This window comes from Leucopleurus acutus, assembly GCF_964270905.1.
Source record: "Leucopleurus acutus genome assembly, chromosome: 16".
Lineage (NCBI taxonomy): Eukaryota > Metazoa > Chordata > Mammalia > Artiodactyla > Delphinidae > Leucopleurus > Leucopleurus acutus.
The window spans coordinates 72526622-72543034 of record NC_139158.1 but is presented as its reverse complement, the minus strand read 5'-3'; the positions used below and the strand labels follow the sequence as shown (position 1 = coordinate 72543034).

At 50.7% G+C, this 16413-nt stretch overlaps 2 protein-coding genes across 2 annotated transcripts in view; one reads left to right on the top strand and one right to left on the bottom strand.

The window, feature by feature from the left end:
- On the top strand, positions 1-3879 carry KCNS1 (potassium voltage-gated channel modifier subfamily S member 1; the record flags this gene model as incomplete). The annotated part of the gene is made up of 2 exons (XM_082856299.1): positions 1-1149; positions 3415-3879. The coding sequence occupies exons 1-2, from the start codon at positions 124-126 to the stop codon at positions 3877-3879; spliced, it is 1491 nt and encodes a 496-aa protein (XP_082712425.1). The 5' UTR covers positions 1-123.
- Positions 3880-7999: 4120 nt separating this feature from the next.
- STK4 (serine/threonine kinase 4) overlaps positions 8000-16413 on the bottom strand; it is an 89724-nt gene continuing 81310 nt past the window's right edge. Inside the window, exon 11 of the mRNA XM_082856298.1 lies at positions 8000-12305. Within this exon, the coding sequence (XP_082712424.1) occupies positions 12147-12305 (159 nt within the window). The 3' untranslated portion in view covers positions 8000-12146. The remainder of the gene's footprint in view (positions 12306-16413) is intronic.

Here is a 16413-nt window from a genome sequence, read left to right as displayed (position 1 = left end):
ACGCCCCTGGCTGGGGATGGAGCAGGGAAGGGATTTAGACCTGGTCTTCGTGGAAGGGAGGCCGTCCGGGAACGCCCCCTTCAGTGTGCCCATCCCCTGTCCGCAGGCCAGCGCGCGGCAGCCATGGTGAGCGAGTGCCCGGGGCCCGGAGCCCGGGTGCCCTGGCGGCGAAGCGACGAGGCGCTGCGCGTGAACGTGGGCGGCGTGCGGCGGCGGCTGAGCGCCCGCGCCCTGGCGCGGTTCCCGGGCACGCGTCTGGGCCGCCTGCAGGCCGCGGCGTCGGAGGAGCAGGCGCGACGCCTGTGCGACGACTACGATGCGGCGGCGCGCGAGTTCTACTTCGATCGGCACCCGGGCTTCTTCCTGAGCCTGCTGCACTTCTACCGCACCGGCCGCCTGCACGTGCTCGACGAGCAGTGCGTCTTCGCCTTCGGCCAGGAGGCCGACTACTGGGGCCTGGGCGAGAGCGCGCTGGCCACGTGCTGCCGTGCGCGCTACCTGGAGCGGCGCGTGGCACGACCGCGCGTCTGGGACGAGGACAGCGACACGCTGAGCAGCGTGGGCCCGTGCCCCGAAGAGATCTCTGACGTGCAGCGAGAGCTAGCGCACTACCGGGCGGTGCGCTGCGGCCGCCTGCGCCGCCGCCTCTGGCTCACCATGGAGAACCCGGGCTACTCGCTGCCCAGCAAGCTCTTCAGCTGCGTCTCCATCGGCGTGGTGCTCGCCTCCATCGCCGCCATGTGCATTCACAGCCTGCCCGAGTACCAGGCCCGCGAGGCAGCGGCCGCCGTGGCCGCGGTGGCCGCGGGCCGCAGTGCGGAAGGCTTGCGCGACGACCCGGTGCTGCGGCACCTCGAGTACTTCTGCATCGCCTGGTTCAGCTTCGAGGTGTCGTCGCGCCTCCTGCTAGCGCCCAGCACGCGCAACTTCTTCTGCCACCCGCTCAACCTCATCGACATCGTGTCCGTGCTGCCCTTCTATCTCACGCTGCTGGCTGGCGTGGCACTCCGAGACCGGGGCGGAGCGGGTGGCGAGGAGCTGGGCGACTTGGGCAAGGTGGTGCAGGTGTTCCGTCTCATGCGCATCTTCCGCGTGCTCAAGTTGGCGCGCCACTCCACTGGGCTGCGCTCGCTGGGTGCAACGCTCAAGGTAGGGTTAGGGGTTTCGGGGAGGCGGGTGTAACCATGGGGCAGGTTAGCAGGGGAACTTCCAAGCCTGTGGTGTCCAGACACACGGGGCTAGACACCAGGTGTGCATTTCACATCCAGTCCTACCTTCCCAATAGCCCTGTAAGAAGGGTCTTTCTGTTAACCTGTTTCCCAGGAGAGAAACGGAAAACCGAGGCAGAGCTTTGCTTGTCTTTCTTTCCAAAACCAAACCAAAAGACAAAAACAAACAACAATAACAAAAACAAGACAAAGGTTACTTTGGATCTGTCTGTCAAACATCACAAAAACATGCCAAGCAGGATGCTCACTGGCTTCTCTGCTGAGCCTTTGTGCTGCCATTATCAGGGAGCACGGGTACCATAGGTCACCCTTCATAGGCTAAGTCTAGCAATAGCCCCAGAGCTAACACTTACTGACTGCTGCTAACTCTGTGCCAATTTCACATCCATCATCGATTTCATCCTCAGGACAGCTTCCTCAGGAACATGCTATTATTTATTCCCTTCCCGTAGATGAAGAAGCTGAGGTTGGAGGGTGGCCTTTTTAAAGCCTGGTTGCAATTTGTGGAGCACCCGCCCCGTGTCAGGGCCTGCACTGGGGGTGAATCACTGCCCTGGCAAGCTTACCCTCAAGGGGGTGAAATTAGCCTGGTTTTGGGAGGGAGGCAACGTGAACAGCTTGGAAGAAGGCCTGGAGAGGGAAAAGGATGATGCCGGGAGGGGGACATGGAGGGAAGGGTGTGCCCACTGAGGAGGTTGGAGAGGTGAGTGGGGCACAGGGCACTGAAGGGTCGTCAACTCTTGGCCCGCAATTTTGGTCTTTTTCCCGTGGGAATAGGGGATCCTGTGAGAGGTTTAAACAGGGGCAAGTATTTTTGTGACTACTTTGCAGATGTGGAAACTGAGGCTCCAAGAGGTGGCAGGACTTGTCAGAGGTTCCTCAGCAAGTAAGTGGTACAGCCCAGAGAAGCATCCACCTGGTCCTGACCCTAGCACCGCTTTCTCCCAAAGCTCCATGCAACCCTGTTAAGAATCCCTAAAAGGTGCTGGAAGACCCCTTCCACCCGTGGCTTAGGAAAGCCGTTTGCGTGCTCTCATGGCAGGACAGCCAGGATGCTGGGTGCAGGCAGGGCGACCTGGGCAGACTGCTAGGGCAGGTAGAGGGAATTCCATTAGCCAGACCCCTGAACTGAGCATTTCTCCAGGGACAGTCCGCCCTAGAACTCTGCCTTGCCTCCACCATGCAGGAAGCCAGGGCCTGATGCTGCTAGCTTTTTCTGCAGGGAAGGAGAAGCGTGCTGATCAAAGCTGCAGCGTCCAAGGCACGGGTGTAAGACTTTGGATGAGAGCCTTGCTACTCAAAGCCAGGCCCCTGGCCAGCAGCAGCTTCCTAATCACCTGGGAGTTTGCAAAACCTGTGGCCCTACCCCAGACCTACTCAGTTAGTTCCCCCTACATGATTTCTCTGCACCTTATAGTTTGGGAGGCCCTGTTCCAGACTAGGGGTTCTCAGCCTCAGCACTACTGGCATTTGGGGCCAGATAATTCTTTGTCGGGTTGCGGGGTGCTGTCCTGTGCATTGTAGGGTGATTAGCAGCGTCTCTGGCCTCTACCCACTAGATGCCAGTAGCGCACCTCTCCCAGCTGTGACGACCAAAAATGTCTCTAGACGTTGCCACGTGTCCCTTGGGGGACAGAACTGCCTTATTCGAGCATCAGGGCCATAAGGCGTTGGGGGCAGAACAAGTATACACACCCACAGGCTAGTGCATCCAGTGGGTGGTCCAGGGAACTTACATATCCTCTTAGCTTCCTCGAGAGGCAGAAAATACTTTTGTACTTAAGAAATGGGATAGACCAGTCAAAAGGACATGAAACCAACTCTTTACATTGTGGCATAGAAACTGTGGTTCTCTCTTGGTTCTGCAACAGTGTAAAAATCACCAGCTTTCCATCAACTGGCTGGCCCCACCAGTGGCCCCTGCATTAGAAGAAACAGCCATGGTTTAGCAGGCAGGCACTTTGGACAACAGAAATCAGGCCTGTGTTCAGTCTCAGGGCGATTTGCTGGCTACTGTAGTTGAACGACGTTAGTGTGCAGGCAGGGCACCTGGGTGTTGGCACCAGCTCCACTTTGCTCTGTGACTTTGGACCTGCCCCTTCTACTCACTGGGCCTCAGTTTCCCCATGTGCCCAATACCGGGTCTGTAAGTTCACCAACTCTGACTTCCTGCATTCTCTTCCAGCACAGCTACCGTGAGGTGGGCATCTTGCTGCTGTACCTGGCCGTGGGTGTGTCTGTGTTCTCCTGCGTGGCCTACACAGCCGAGAAGGAGGAGGATGTGGGCTTTGACACCATCCCGGCCTGCTGGTGGTGGGGCACGGTGAGCATGACCACCGTGGGCTATGGGGATGTGGTGCCGGTGACAGTGGCCGGCAAGCTGGCAGCGTCGGGCTGCATCCTCGGGGGCATCCTGGTGGTGGCGCTCCCCATCACCATCATCTTCAACAAGTTCTCCCACTTCTACCGACGCCAGAAGGCCCTGGAGGCTGCCGTGCGCAACAGTGACCACTGGGAGTTTGAGGACTTGCTGAGCAGCGTTGACGGAGTGTCGGAGGCGTCTCTGGAGACCTCCCGAGAGACCTCCCAGGAGGGAAGATCTGAAGACCTGGAGGCCACTAGTGGGCCTCCAAACTCTCAGGTTTATTAAAACCAGGGCTCCGTGCCCCCCTTCCCACACCCCTGCAGTGAGCTGAAACAGAGCAGAGATTCCTCCCCTGCTTAAGTTCTTCCTGGTGGCATGGCCTCTCAGTATCACTCACTCTGGCTTCAGAAATGACACCTGGAGGCCGGGTCCTTTCCTCCAAAGGCGCAGAGCAGCATAGTGTTACCCTAGATTCTGTGAGCCTGGGGAGCACCCCAGAGACCTTTCTAGACGAACCTCCAAGCCACCCACAGTGCAGGCATGAGCCAAAGAGGGAAAGTCAAAAGGACGCTAACAATTCCTGAGCGCCTTCTGTCTGTTAGCCATGTCACATTGGCCCTCTGTTGGAGGATGGGAATCGTCCCCATTTCCCAGATGAGGAAACAGGCTCAGAGAGGCACAATGACTTGCCCAGATGCCGCACAACTAGAAGTGGTGGAGCCAGGGTTGGAATCCCAGCTCGTGGGTCTCTGCCAAGGCAATGTTCCTTCCACTGGTCTTTCTTCTGCCCTCACAAAATTTGCATGTGGTTGTAGGGGGTTCATGGAACCCCCAGAGTTGGTTCATAGAGTTAGAACCTTCTGTTAGAGCTAGGGAAAGGACCAGGCAGGGGATTCAGATGTAGGCTCCTGGACCTCAGCTGTGGTTCTTTTCCAGGAGCTTCCAACAGGAGTCAGCTTTCAAAGATGAGGTCTTAAAGGAAGGACTAGGTAGGAGGCTAGTGGATGGGCAAGACTTGCTAAACAATAGTCCTGAAGCTTCCTCCCGGGGCTGGCTTAAGATACAGAAAATCTGAAGGGGCCCTGGCCTGAGGCCTGAGGTCTAGACCAGCTATGCTAGGACCTACTCCATTTCCACAGTTCAGCCCATCTATTAGATGGTCACAATCTGTGCCCCAGAGGGAGATGAAAGCCAAATGGAGCACTGATTTAAAGCCAGCTCAGCTCTGAAGTGTTGGTGGCAAGGAGCTGCCACGCATCGACACCTGTCGCCCCTTCCCTAGATCCCCCCAGGCTGATCTTGGCAGTTCCCTTCTGCCCATGACGCAGACTTCCAGCCCTACCTTGGGTCACCATCCGGGCAAACGCTTGAGCCTCCTGTCCCTTGTGGCCAGGTCCAGCCCTCTCATCCTTGCTGGGGCCACATGTTTTATACTCGCCTGCTGAATCCTCTATTTGCTGAGAAAGTCCTGCAGCCCTTTCCACATACTGTGGCTGGGACAGCCATCGCTATCATGTCATTGCCGGACTGTAGCTCTGTCCCACCACACTGAGCTCCAAGATGGAAGACACGGTCTGGTTGAACCTGGCTTTGCGTGGAGCAGGTATTTAGTCAACGTTGAATAGATCAACCAATTTGTACAGCCTACTACATGTGGAGCACTGAGGAGAAAGAGGAAATAGAGAGACCTTGTCCTTAAGAGGACAGAGACAAGACCGCAAAGGAGATCCTTTCAGTTTGCCTCTCTCCTCCTCCTTGCTCTTTGAGGATTTAAAAATGACTTCCTAGGACTTCCCTGGCGGTCCAGTAGTTAAGACTTTGCCTTGCAATGCAGGGGGTGCGGGTTTGACCGGGGAGCTAGGATCCCACATGCCTCGTGGCCAAAAAACCAAAACAGAAAACAGAAGCAACATTGTAACAAATTCGTTTAAAAATGGTCCCCATCAAAAAAACTTTAAAAAAATAAAATAAAAAAATAAAAATGACTTCCTTGTAAATTCTTTACTCATTCATTCAACAAACATCTTTGAGAAGAGGCATAAGCTGGGGCTTCACGTGTGGCCTGCAGACGTGTTTTGTTTGGCTGAGTGTATTTTTTAAAATTCAAATGCCTTTGGGCGAAGCGCAGGCTCTCCAGTTCCCCACAGCGTCCCCCTCCCACCCACCTCCTCATACACACAGACCCCACGGTGTGAGCCCCGCCACTTCTCAGATTTACTTTACCCACCTGGCCTCCTATTTATCAGCTGCTTACTAGGTTTCAGAGATACAGTGGGGAACAAAATATATATTCCTATACTCATGAAGCGTACAGGCTAGTGGGGGAGATGGATTTTAATTCAATAACCCCATAAGTGTGTAATAGCTTTATGAAGTAAAGGGAACTATAAGCATGTAATGGAGCAGGGACCGTTAACCGAGGTCAGAGAAGACTTTGCTGAGCAAGTGACTATCTCATCCTAGGGATAAATACCTAATTAGGCAATGAGGGTGCCTGGAAGCGTTTCAAGCAGAGGGAACAGCATGTGCAAAGGCCTGTGGCATACACAGGGCCTGGTACATAGGAGGCCCCTACATGTGGGTGGATTCTGAGTCTCCAGATTGGAGCAGAGACTGGAGCCAAGCCAAGGGGTCGCCTATGAATTCACCACACACACACCCCAGCCCTCCTGCACACTCACCTCCTAACTTCTAGGCTCAGCTCTGCTCAGGTCGGAGCACAGAGACCAGAAGGGCTGCATGCACCACCCTTGTGGTCTTGCTGGACATACACCAAGGAGCCAGATAGCTTCCAGACTTTGAGTCCCTAGAGCTGGTGTGAGGAAAGCTCAGGGAAAAATCATCTGACCTGCATCCATCATGAGGCTGTGTGTGGCCCTGGTAGAAAGGCAACGACTCACTCCCACTCCCGTGTATCAGTGAAAACCATTCTGCAAATAGAGAGACTGGGCCCAGGGGCCTGTTTCTGCCTGTGTGAAGCTGGCTGCCTGGCGTGCTTTCTGGGTGACTGGGGATGGTGGGTGATACGTGGAGTGACTCAGAATCCACATTCTCGGGTTCCAGTCTTGGATTAGGCAGGTTGTAAGTGATAGGAATCCAGCAGGTTACTAAGTTAATCAAAAAGGGTAATTCATTAGAATAAATAAGTGAAATGATGAACAACGGTTACAGTTAGAGTTCTTTGTTTGCAAGCAACAGAAACTGACTTCCTTAAGAAAAAAAATTAAGTTATTGGAAGGTGTATCGTTTCCTGTGGCTGCTGTAACCGATTGCCACAAACGATGAAACAAACTTGAAACAAGAGAAATTTATTTCTCTCACAGTTCTGGGGGCCAGATTCCAAAATCAAAGTGTGAGCAGGGCCACATTCCCTCCAGAAGCTCCAGGGTAGAGTCCTCTCCTTGCCTCTTCTAGCTTCTGTCAGCTGCTAGCATTTCCTGGCACGTGGCTTCCTCCCTCCAGTCTCTGCCTTTGTCATCACGTTGCCTTCTCCTCTGTGTGTGTCACATCTCCCACGGCCTCTTTCTTTCTTTCTTTTTTTTTTTTTTGCGGTACGCGGGCCTCTCACTGTTGTGGCCTCTCCCGTTGCGGAGCACAGGCTCCGGATGCGCAGGCTCAGCAGCCACGGCTCACGGGCCCAGCCGCCCCGCGGCATGTGGGATCTTCCCGGATCGGGGAACGAACCCGTGTCCCCTGCATCGGCAGGCGGACTCTCAACCACTGCGCCACCAGGGAAGCCCTGGAGTAAATTTTTAAGACTAAGAGAACCCAGGCTCAGGCTAGGGAATTGTTTCTGGATAAGGATGGGCAGGACCCAGCCGATCCCCTCTGAATGCTGGGCAGTGCATGGCCTGGCTTCATCAATGACAGACAGAGATGAAGGATGCCAAGGTGATCCTATGTCCAGACTCTCACACCAGACCCTCTGTATAGGCTGGTCCCTCTGCCCAGGATGCCTCATCTCCCTCACTTCTCACCCCTTCTCCACCTGGCCGTCTCTTCCTCATTTTTAAAGTTCAGGATGTATTACCTCCTCCAGAAAAGCTTCCTTGGACATCCTAGCAGAACCAACTGTTGCTCCCTCCTGTGTCCACAGGTTATGTACTTTCTTCTACCATAGTATTTCCAATGTTATATGCTTGTGGGCTGAACCGACTCCCCAGGTGGCCTGCAAGAGCTGTGCCTAGTTCATCTTTAACTCCCTGACAACCAGCTCAGTGCCTGGCACACAGTAGGTGTCCAACAAAAGTTTACTTCCTACGCCACCTACCTCTCCCCTGGCTTTGGATTCCAGAATAAACACACCACAGAGTCGATGTCACAAAGTTTCACAATACCACCATCCAGGCTATAGATGGAGGCTCTCATTTCTAAAAAGAGGATAGACTCTGGTCCAAATGACAGTTTATTTAAAACAAAGGTGACAAGGTGGAGGAAGGAGGAAGGAGGGAGAACAACAATTCTAACATAAAAGCACATAGGAAGCATCTCAATTTTTTTAAAAAAAGGCAGTGGAGGAAGCTATGTCTCATACATATACAAACTGCTGACCTCGATTGGTTATTTACATCCAAACTTTATAAAATAGCATTTCAAGTCGGCTCTTAAGCCAGTGTTATTAGTTTTTGTTACAAAAAGTTAAAGCTACAAACTTCACATTTTTAAGTTGTACGTCTGCAACAGCATTTAAGCTTTTTTTTTTTTCCAAGTTGGTCTGAGTGCAAGCTGGTAGAAGAGATTTTCTTTTTCCAAACACAAAAAAGAACATGGATTCCAAATACAATGACTGTAATCCTGGTGAAAATACAGACATAGTGCTTAAGAAAGGATGGGGTGAGAGGATGTGGACTGGGCAGGAACAATTTTCCGGTAAAAAAGGAGCTGCAATCTTTAGAGGCAACGTGGTATGCTAGAAAGGGCACTGGAATGAGGATCAGAAGACCTGGATTTGAATTCTGGCTCTGCCGTATTCTAGCTACCTGACCTTGAGCAACAGACTCTACCTCTCTTGAGCCTCGGTTTCCTTATCTGTCAAACGAGGACAGTAATACGTGTATCACCCAGAGCCATTAAGTTTTCATAGATAAAGGGTTATTCAGATCATCTTCTTCTTGAGTGAGGTATGGTACGTACTTTGTATCTTTCAAGGAATTTGTCCATTTTATTTAAGTTGTTGAATTTATTAGCATAAAGTTATTCATAAAGTTGTTATTAGCCTTTTAATATCTGTAGGATCTGTAATGATGTCACCTCTCTCATTCCTGATATTGGTAAGCACAACTGAATTTTAAATGGTATAAATAATACATCTCTGGCAGCAGGTGCTAAATAAATGTTTCCTGGATCAGAACCTACAGTCTGGAGGAGTCAAGGCTATAGTTCTTAAGTTGCTTTGGAGTACTGGGTCTGTCTGTGTGTCCGTCTATCTATCTATTTAACCATGTATCCATCAAGTCAAACACTCGTCCACCAATCCATCCGTCCATCCAATTGGTGGTTGGGAGAAGGGACAAGGAAAAAGAAAAATGGAAATTTGCTTCAAAATTACTGGTGAGGAAGCAATAAAGATATTCCTGGAGAATCTGAGATTTTTAAAAGACACAGTTAGGTCTGGGTCATTGTTTCCTAGGAGAGAACAAGTGAGAGGCCCAGAGTCCCCTGGAAGCTTGAGTCGCAAATGCTCAAGCAATGACTGACACTCAGGGCTCAACGGAAGCCAGCTGACCTATCCTGAATTTAGTATTCAAGGAAAAAAATGACTAGGATTTGCTTCTCTGCCTTCCTGTCACAAGAAAACAAACACACCTTGTCAGGAAATCCATCTCATCCAAAATAAACTGACTTCTGGCCAAAGGGCTCTGCCTAGCTGGACTGGAAAGCAATGTACTTTGTTGGACCAGCATTCTGGATGCACACATGCTTGAAACAAAATAAACCTCAGAGATTCATCTCCCAAGAATATTAATGGGGGAAAACTGAATCTTCTTTTACTTGGCTCTAGCTTAGGAAGGGAGAATAATGGGCATTCCCCTCTTGTCTGGCCAAGTGCAAAATCCTTTAAAAAAAAAAGAGAGAGAAAGAGAGAGAGACTGAGGCAGGACTGTTAATTAGCACAGCAGATGGTGTAGGAAAATTCATGCTCCATACTTAGGGTTTTAAAACTCACTTGGCTGTCAGACTTGACTACTAATTCAGTGGTTTCCCAACCTGAGAATGCCAGCTAGAGTTTTTTAGTCTGTGCAAGAAAAGTGGTCATTTCATTTTTGCAAAGACTTGTTGGATAAACAGGGAACTATATTCAATATCCTGTGATAAACCATAATGGAAGAGAATGTGAAAAAAAAGGTATATATATGTATAACTGAATCACTTTGCTGTACAGCAGAAATGAACACATCGTAAATCAACTATACTTGAATAAAATTAAAAAAAAAAAAAAAAGACGACTTGTGACTTTCCTTTTCCCTGTAAATACTGGTCCCACATGGTGATGCTATGAATCCTGATTCTACCACTTACCACCTGTACCACTTTGGGAAAGAACTTTTTTCTCTCTGAACCTGTTTCTTCATCTATGAAATGGAGATAAAGCACTTAATTCACAGAGTTATTGGGAAGTTTGGAGCTGCCACAAAGAGCCTACCTACCTAGCGCAGTGCCTGGCGTATAATAAGTGGTCATGGTCGCTAGCTGCCGTTTATTATTGTAGCGGGATCCTCGAATTGTCCTCTGTTGTCTGTACCTGCCACAAGGCTGCTTAGCTGGCCAAGCCCTGCAGACCGACAACAACCTCTTGCATTTTAAAAAAAGGTAACTTTTGCTGTAATTGTAAAGAACAGAATCCAGCCACAGAAGAGGAACATTCCCTGACTCTCCACTGATCCCCAGGTTTGGGTAGCAAAAGCAATAATGGAATCAAATTACAGTATCCTTAGGTGCGACCTAGTCACAGCTCCCCTATCTGAGGGGAGGAGGTACTAGAAAACAAAAAGACAGTTGTCTTTCCCAACTGTCTGCTCTTGGCTGTGTGACTAAGTGACATGTGGCCTTGAACCAAGGCTCCAGACGGATGGCTCAGTGCTGTCTGTTGCAAAGCCCTGTGATCTGCTTTAGGCCCTACATCTGCCCGCGTGATGCCTGTCTGCTGTCCGGCAGATGCTGTGGAGCTCATGGAATGGCTGAAACTGAACGATCTGGCTCCCCTTGGGAATCTCTTCACAGCTAGTCCCCTACTGAAGAGACAAAGCAAGAGCAAGTTTCCATTAGCAGGATTCCCTGAAACAACTTCACCAAAACTGACACAAGTGTCTTCCCTCCAAGAAGGGGCTGCTTGGTTCAGTGAAGCAGGAGTGAGGAGCCCCAAAGTCCAATTCCAGCTCTTACTTTAATTTGCTTTGTGATTTGGGCCATGTCACTTCTCCTCTCTAAGCCTCTGTTAGACCAGATGGTGTCCATGGTCCCTTCCAGCTCTGGCATTTTACGGGTCTGGGTTGAGTCTCCTGGAGAACAAATCTTAGTCTGATATTCATTTACCCTTTCCAGACCCCGTAGCAGTAAAATGAAAAAGAAAACAGTCACATGTTGGAATGTGGGTCTCAAAAGCAATGCCCTCTACCCCTGTCTGTAAGGAACGTGGAGCAAAATGCCACGTGTGTAACCTTCACATGGATGATGAGAACTTCAAAAACCTTTTCCCTTTTGCAGACTGAACACAGCTCCACTTTGCTAGGAGTTCCTGGCAGGCCTGTCCCCTTGCTGGATCACGTCTCCTCTTAAGGCACTGGGCAGTGTCTTTGCTGTGACTCTAGGCAGTTGGGAGAGTGGAGATGGATGAAAGGCGTTGAAACTGCAAAGGCCAGTCTTGCAAGGAGCGTGCCAGGCTTCTCCCGGGACTCAGAAAGTAAACACCAGTGCTCAAGGCTTTCCCTTGGGCATCACTGATAGCTCCAGAAGCAGGATGGCCTGCACAAGGCTGAAAGCGTGGTAAAGGAACAGGCCCCAACCTAATCTGTCAGTGCAGCCCTGCAAAAGGGTGGGGTTGGCTCCAGGGGGTGGAGTGCCCCCAGCAGTCTCCTGGTGTCCTCTGCCCTCATGTCCCATAGTACCATAATCTTACAGAAAAGAGGCAACTGTTTAAAACTGTACCTATACAGAGATGCCACCACGCCATGTGGGGAATCTAGTTATAATTTATATATATATGCATATTTATATATATTTTTTAAAGTCTTCCAGAAAGAACCACTGAAAGCTACTGGGAGAAGAAAAACAAAAGACAATGGGACACTTTCCCAGCTCTCACTCAACTAGGAGTCTCTGTTTCTGGGGTTGAAAACTCTGAGTTTCAAAGCGCCCACATGAATCCTCTGAAATGATATAACTGCCCAGTTTAAATGCACACATCAGGGCGGCGCGCTGACCGGCACGGCAGCCCTGGCCACTGGCGCACGTTCCTGAGTTCACAGAGGGGCTGGAGAGATGATGGAGGCAGCTGGAGGGGCGAGCGAGCCAGAGCTCGCCGTCGGCCTGGGGCCCTGCCGGCCTGGCCTCCCTCAGAAGTTTTGCTGCCGCCGCTTCTTGGCCTCAATGGCATCCAGGATGGGCTGCCGCTTCGACTGGTACTTCTGCCGGATCTCTTCAATCTCCTGCTCCATCATGGGGTCCAGGGCCAAGAGCCTCTTCTGAAGGTCCTCTACTGTCCAACTCTTCAGCTACAAGAGAGGTAGAAAGTATAGTCATGACAAGATCCAGGTCAGTGGCTTTTTGAGACAACTTATCCCAGGAAGAGTTCTTTTTTTTTGGCCGTGCCATGCGGCTTGTGGGATCTTACTTCCCTGATCAGGGATTGAACTCGCGCCCTCAGCGGTGAAAGTGCAGAGTCCTGACCATTAGACCGCCAAGGAATTCCCCTGGGAAGAGCTCTAAGTGTTAATCTCTTTGATTTACTGTTCCTTGACCAGGAACTTAATGAATGAGACTTTCATCTCCCCTCTCTTGTAAATTAATTACATTGGATTCATTGTTAGGGCACTAAAGTAAGAGTAACTTGGTATATGCAGCATAATGACTGCCTCCTGGCTCTCGTCCTACCCGTGACGTGGGCATCTGCACGGTGGCCATGTCTCCTTCGGGACCCTACACCAGGGAGGACAGATGCTCGCGGAGGATCAGATGCTCTCCCCCGGCCCCCGTCTCCCCACACCCCAGAGTCTCGGCACTGTCATCCTTGTCACCGCTAGCACTTACTGGGAGCACCACTCTAAGTGAGCACTTTACACGGATGATCTACCTAAGTGTCTTGGGAATACAGACACAAGCCCTCTGTGGGGGTGGTGGGACGGGGGGCTAGCTGGAGAAGCCCTGAAACTTCTGAGATGAAGTTTCCGTCCTGCAGAAAGGAAAAAGAGGCCCTGATATCTAAGTTAATACTAAAGGCAAGCACCTACACAACGCTCTCCATGCGCCAGACACCAAGTGCTTGGCATACATTATACGTCAATTAATTTAATCCTCATGACAATCCTGTGATTTCAGTATATTATTATCCCTATGTCACAGAAGAACAAGCCAAGGAAGAGGGTGGCTCAGTGATTTGCCCAGTGTCTCACGGCCGAGACGTGGCAGAGTCAAGATTCAAACCCAGAGGCCCTGCTCTTAACCAGCGCTGGGGACAGGCAGACTCACAAAAGCACGGGTTTGAGAACCAACTCAACCTGTGTTGGAAACGTGGCTCTGCCTCTGCAGATGCTGTGAGACTCACGCCAGGGACCGATTGTTCCAGGGCTTCCTCATCTACAGAAGTAGGGCCACAGGGCCTCATCGTGTTTATTATAAGAATCAAATAAGACCGTGGCTGTCGGGTGGTCGGCACAGCGCCTGGTGCCCTGTGTGCTTAAAGACGGCAATGAGTGTGACAACACACAACCTTGGCTACAGCCCAGGGGGGCCCATCTTCCACCTGTGTCTGCAGCTGTCGGGCAAGTGGCCTTGTGGCCATTGCCGTATGTGTGGAGTGTTCACTGCATCCGAGCGAGGCCAGGCCAGGCTGGCAGGGGCGGGAATGAATGCCGACATTCTCCACAGCAGGTGGTGAGAAATTCTGTGAGCTCACAGCCAGTGTAACAGGCACAGTGTTTCAGGAGCTCAAAAGGCTCACTCAAGTATCACAGGAGATTTATAGAATCACTGGCTCCCTCAGCTCCTTCCTGAAGCCTCACCAGGGAAAGGGTATCGAAAGGTGGGTGAAGGAGCCTCTTTCTGTCCCCCTCTTCCCTTTAGAGGGAAGCACTGCAGTGGCCTCCCTAGAAATGGCTTAGTGACCTGTCACCATGGGAATGTCCCTTGGTCCGCTTCAGGGAGGTGGTCTCAGAAGTGAGAAAAGCCTCACAGTTCAAGACGGAAGGTTCTTTGTAATGTGAGAATGGAAAGACTTGAGAGGGTGTGGAAGTGCTGGAAAGTCGGGCTAAAACAATCCATCTTGCCTTCCAGCCTGTGTGGTTTGACACCATCCTGGAGGCTGGTGTCCTTGGTGCAGGGACACCCCGGAGGGTGATGCCTGCCTCGTCTTTAGCTTTTTCGATTCCTTCTCCAAAGAGAGGACACCCCAAACCGAATACTGAATGTACCTGGTGGTTAAGGACAGATCCTAACTGCACTGGCTGTGTAACCTTGGACAAATAACTTGCCCTCTTTGAGCCTCACTTTTCTCCTCTGGAAAACAGACAATCTCAGTTCCTCCACCCTTGGGGTGAAAAGAGAATTGGACGAGTTCATAATAGGTGTGGCGCTCTTAGTGTAGGACTTCATGTCGTATGTATTTGGTGGACAGTAAACATGCCATAAATGATAGCTATCCCTGTTGTTATTAATAACCGTTATTGTAGGGTTTCCCTGGTGGCGCAGTGGTTGAGAGTCCGCCTGCCGATGCAGGGGACACGGGTTCATGCCCCAGTCCGGGAGGATCCCACATGCCGCGGAGCGGCTGGGCCCGTGAGCCATGGCCGCTGAGCCTGCGCGTCCGGAGCCTGTGCTCCACAACGAGAGAGGCCACAACAGTGAGAGGCCCGCGCACCGCAAAAAAAGATAAAAATCACCGTTATTGTTGTTGCTGTTATATTATCGTTATTATTAATATTATTGGGAAGTCGCTAATTAATCTCTCATCAATAAGCTGTTCCTGTAACCTCGGATCCGAACCAGAGTCAAAGGAGCGAGAAAGAGAACATTCTACTCTATTTTGGGTTAACAATGCCTAAGGGCTGGCACTTTCCCACAAAGCCCGTTAACGTCTGTATAGTTTAACAAAATAGTTTTCATCCAACCATTCATCAAATATTCACTGAATACCTACTCTAGGCCAGGCACTGTGTACTGAAGGCACATAGGATCCTTCAGTGGGAAGAAAAACAAAAAGCTCCCCAAATCGTTGCCCTGACGAAGCTTACATCTTAGTGAGGCGAGACAGACATATGACAATTAACACAGTAAATGAGTAAATGACTCTTAGATTAGAAGGTGTTACAGAAAAGAAAAGAAAAGAAATACAGTGAAGGAAGGCGAGCTGGGAGTTGGAACGGGAGGCTTGCTTCTGACCCGTCCATTTGGATAAAGACTTAACTGCAAGATGAAGAAACGGAAGTCGGTGGAACTGCACTAGCTTGCCAACTTGTCCTGCCACTTCAGGCAAGCACCACCTCCTCCCTAGGCCTCAGTTTCCCCACTTGTAAGAGAGGGCTGCCTAGATGATCTCAAAGGGCTCCTGAAACTCAGTGGTTCTCAAAGTACGATCCACGGATCACCTGCATCAGAATCACTTGTTGAAAATACCGACTCCTGAGCCCCCAGCCAGAGCTACTGGATCAGGCCCCCTGGGAGGGGAGGCGCAGGACTTCAGGTGCTAAGAAGCTATTCAGGCATTTCGTATAAGCCCTCAATTGGATCAGCGTGATCCTACACCTTCCTTCTCCTTTTCCTGGCAGTGAAATTCTCACAAAGTAATCGCTGCCTGTCTCTGGTCAAGGCTTCTTCTAGGTTTCCAATTTCTATGCAGCTCTTTTGCCCTTGATCCTAATCTGGGGGCAACAACAAGCACGCTGGCTTTATCTCAGCTACCTTCAGGCTAATTTACTTGCCCTAAGGCCCTTGGGGCTTAAGTTACAACTGACCTATTAGAACACAGCCAGCCAGTCACACCATCCAGATATGGATTTTTCTGAAAACAAGCTCAGAGAATGGTTTTCTGGCGCCAAGTGTAGCATTTCACCTTCCTGGTCCTTGGTGGCATAAATAAATTTCAAATGTATATCCTGCAGTAGAACAGCTGTGGTTCCACAGTTCGCTGCAGCCAGCATCCTGATGGAGTAAATGCTCATATCAGCCACACAGGCAGCTTGAGCGGCTTTCACTAGCTAAAGGGAACATCACCATTTAGTGTCTCATCTAAACCCTAGGACGGAAACATCCTCTCTACACTGTGATTCCCACAATTCCATCTCTAGACCAGAGTTCTCCTCTGAACTCCAGACTCACACACCCTGATCAGATCCTACTGGCTACCTCCGTCCCTTAACACATCCAAACTAAAACTCTTGAGTCCCATCCTCCCTCATCCCCAAACCTCTTCTCCTTACCCCCTGGTATTCCCCATCTCAGGAATGGTACCCCCATCCTCCCAGGTGCTCAAAATCATCCCCGATTTTCCCCTTTCTGTCACCACCCCCTTGACCACATACAGTCCTTCGATCTAGTCTCTGAAATACTGGTATAACTCAAATCCAACCACTTTTCTCATCTCTGCCTCCAAGCCCTCAATTCAGGCCA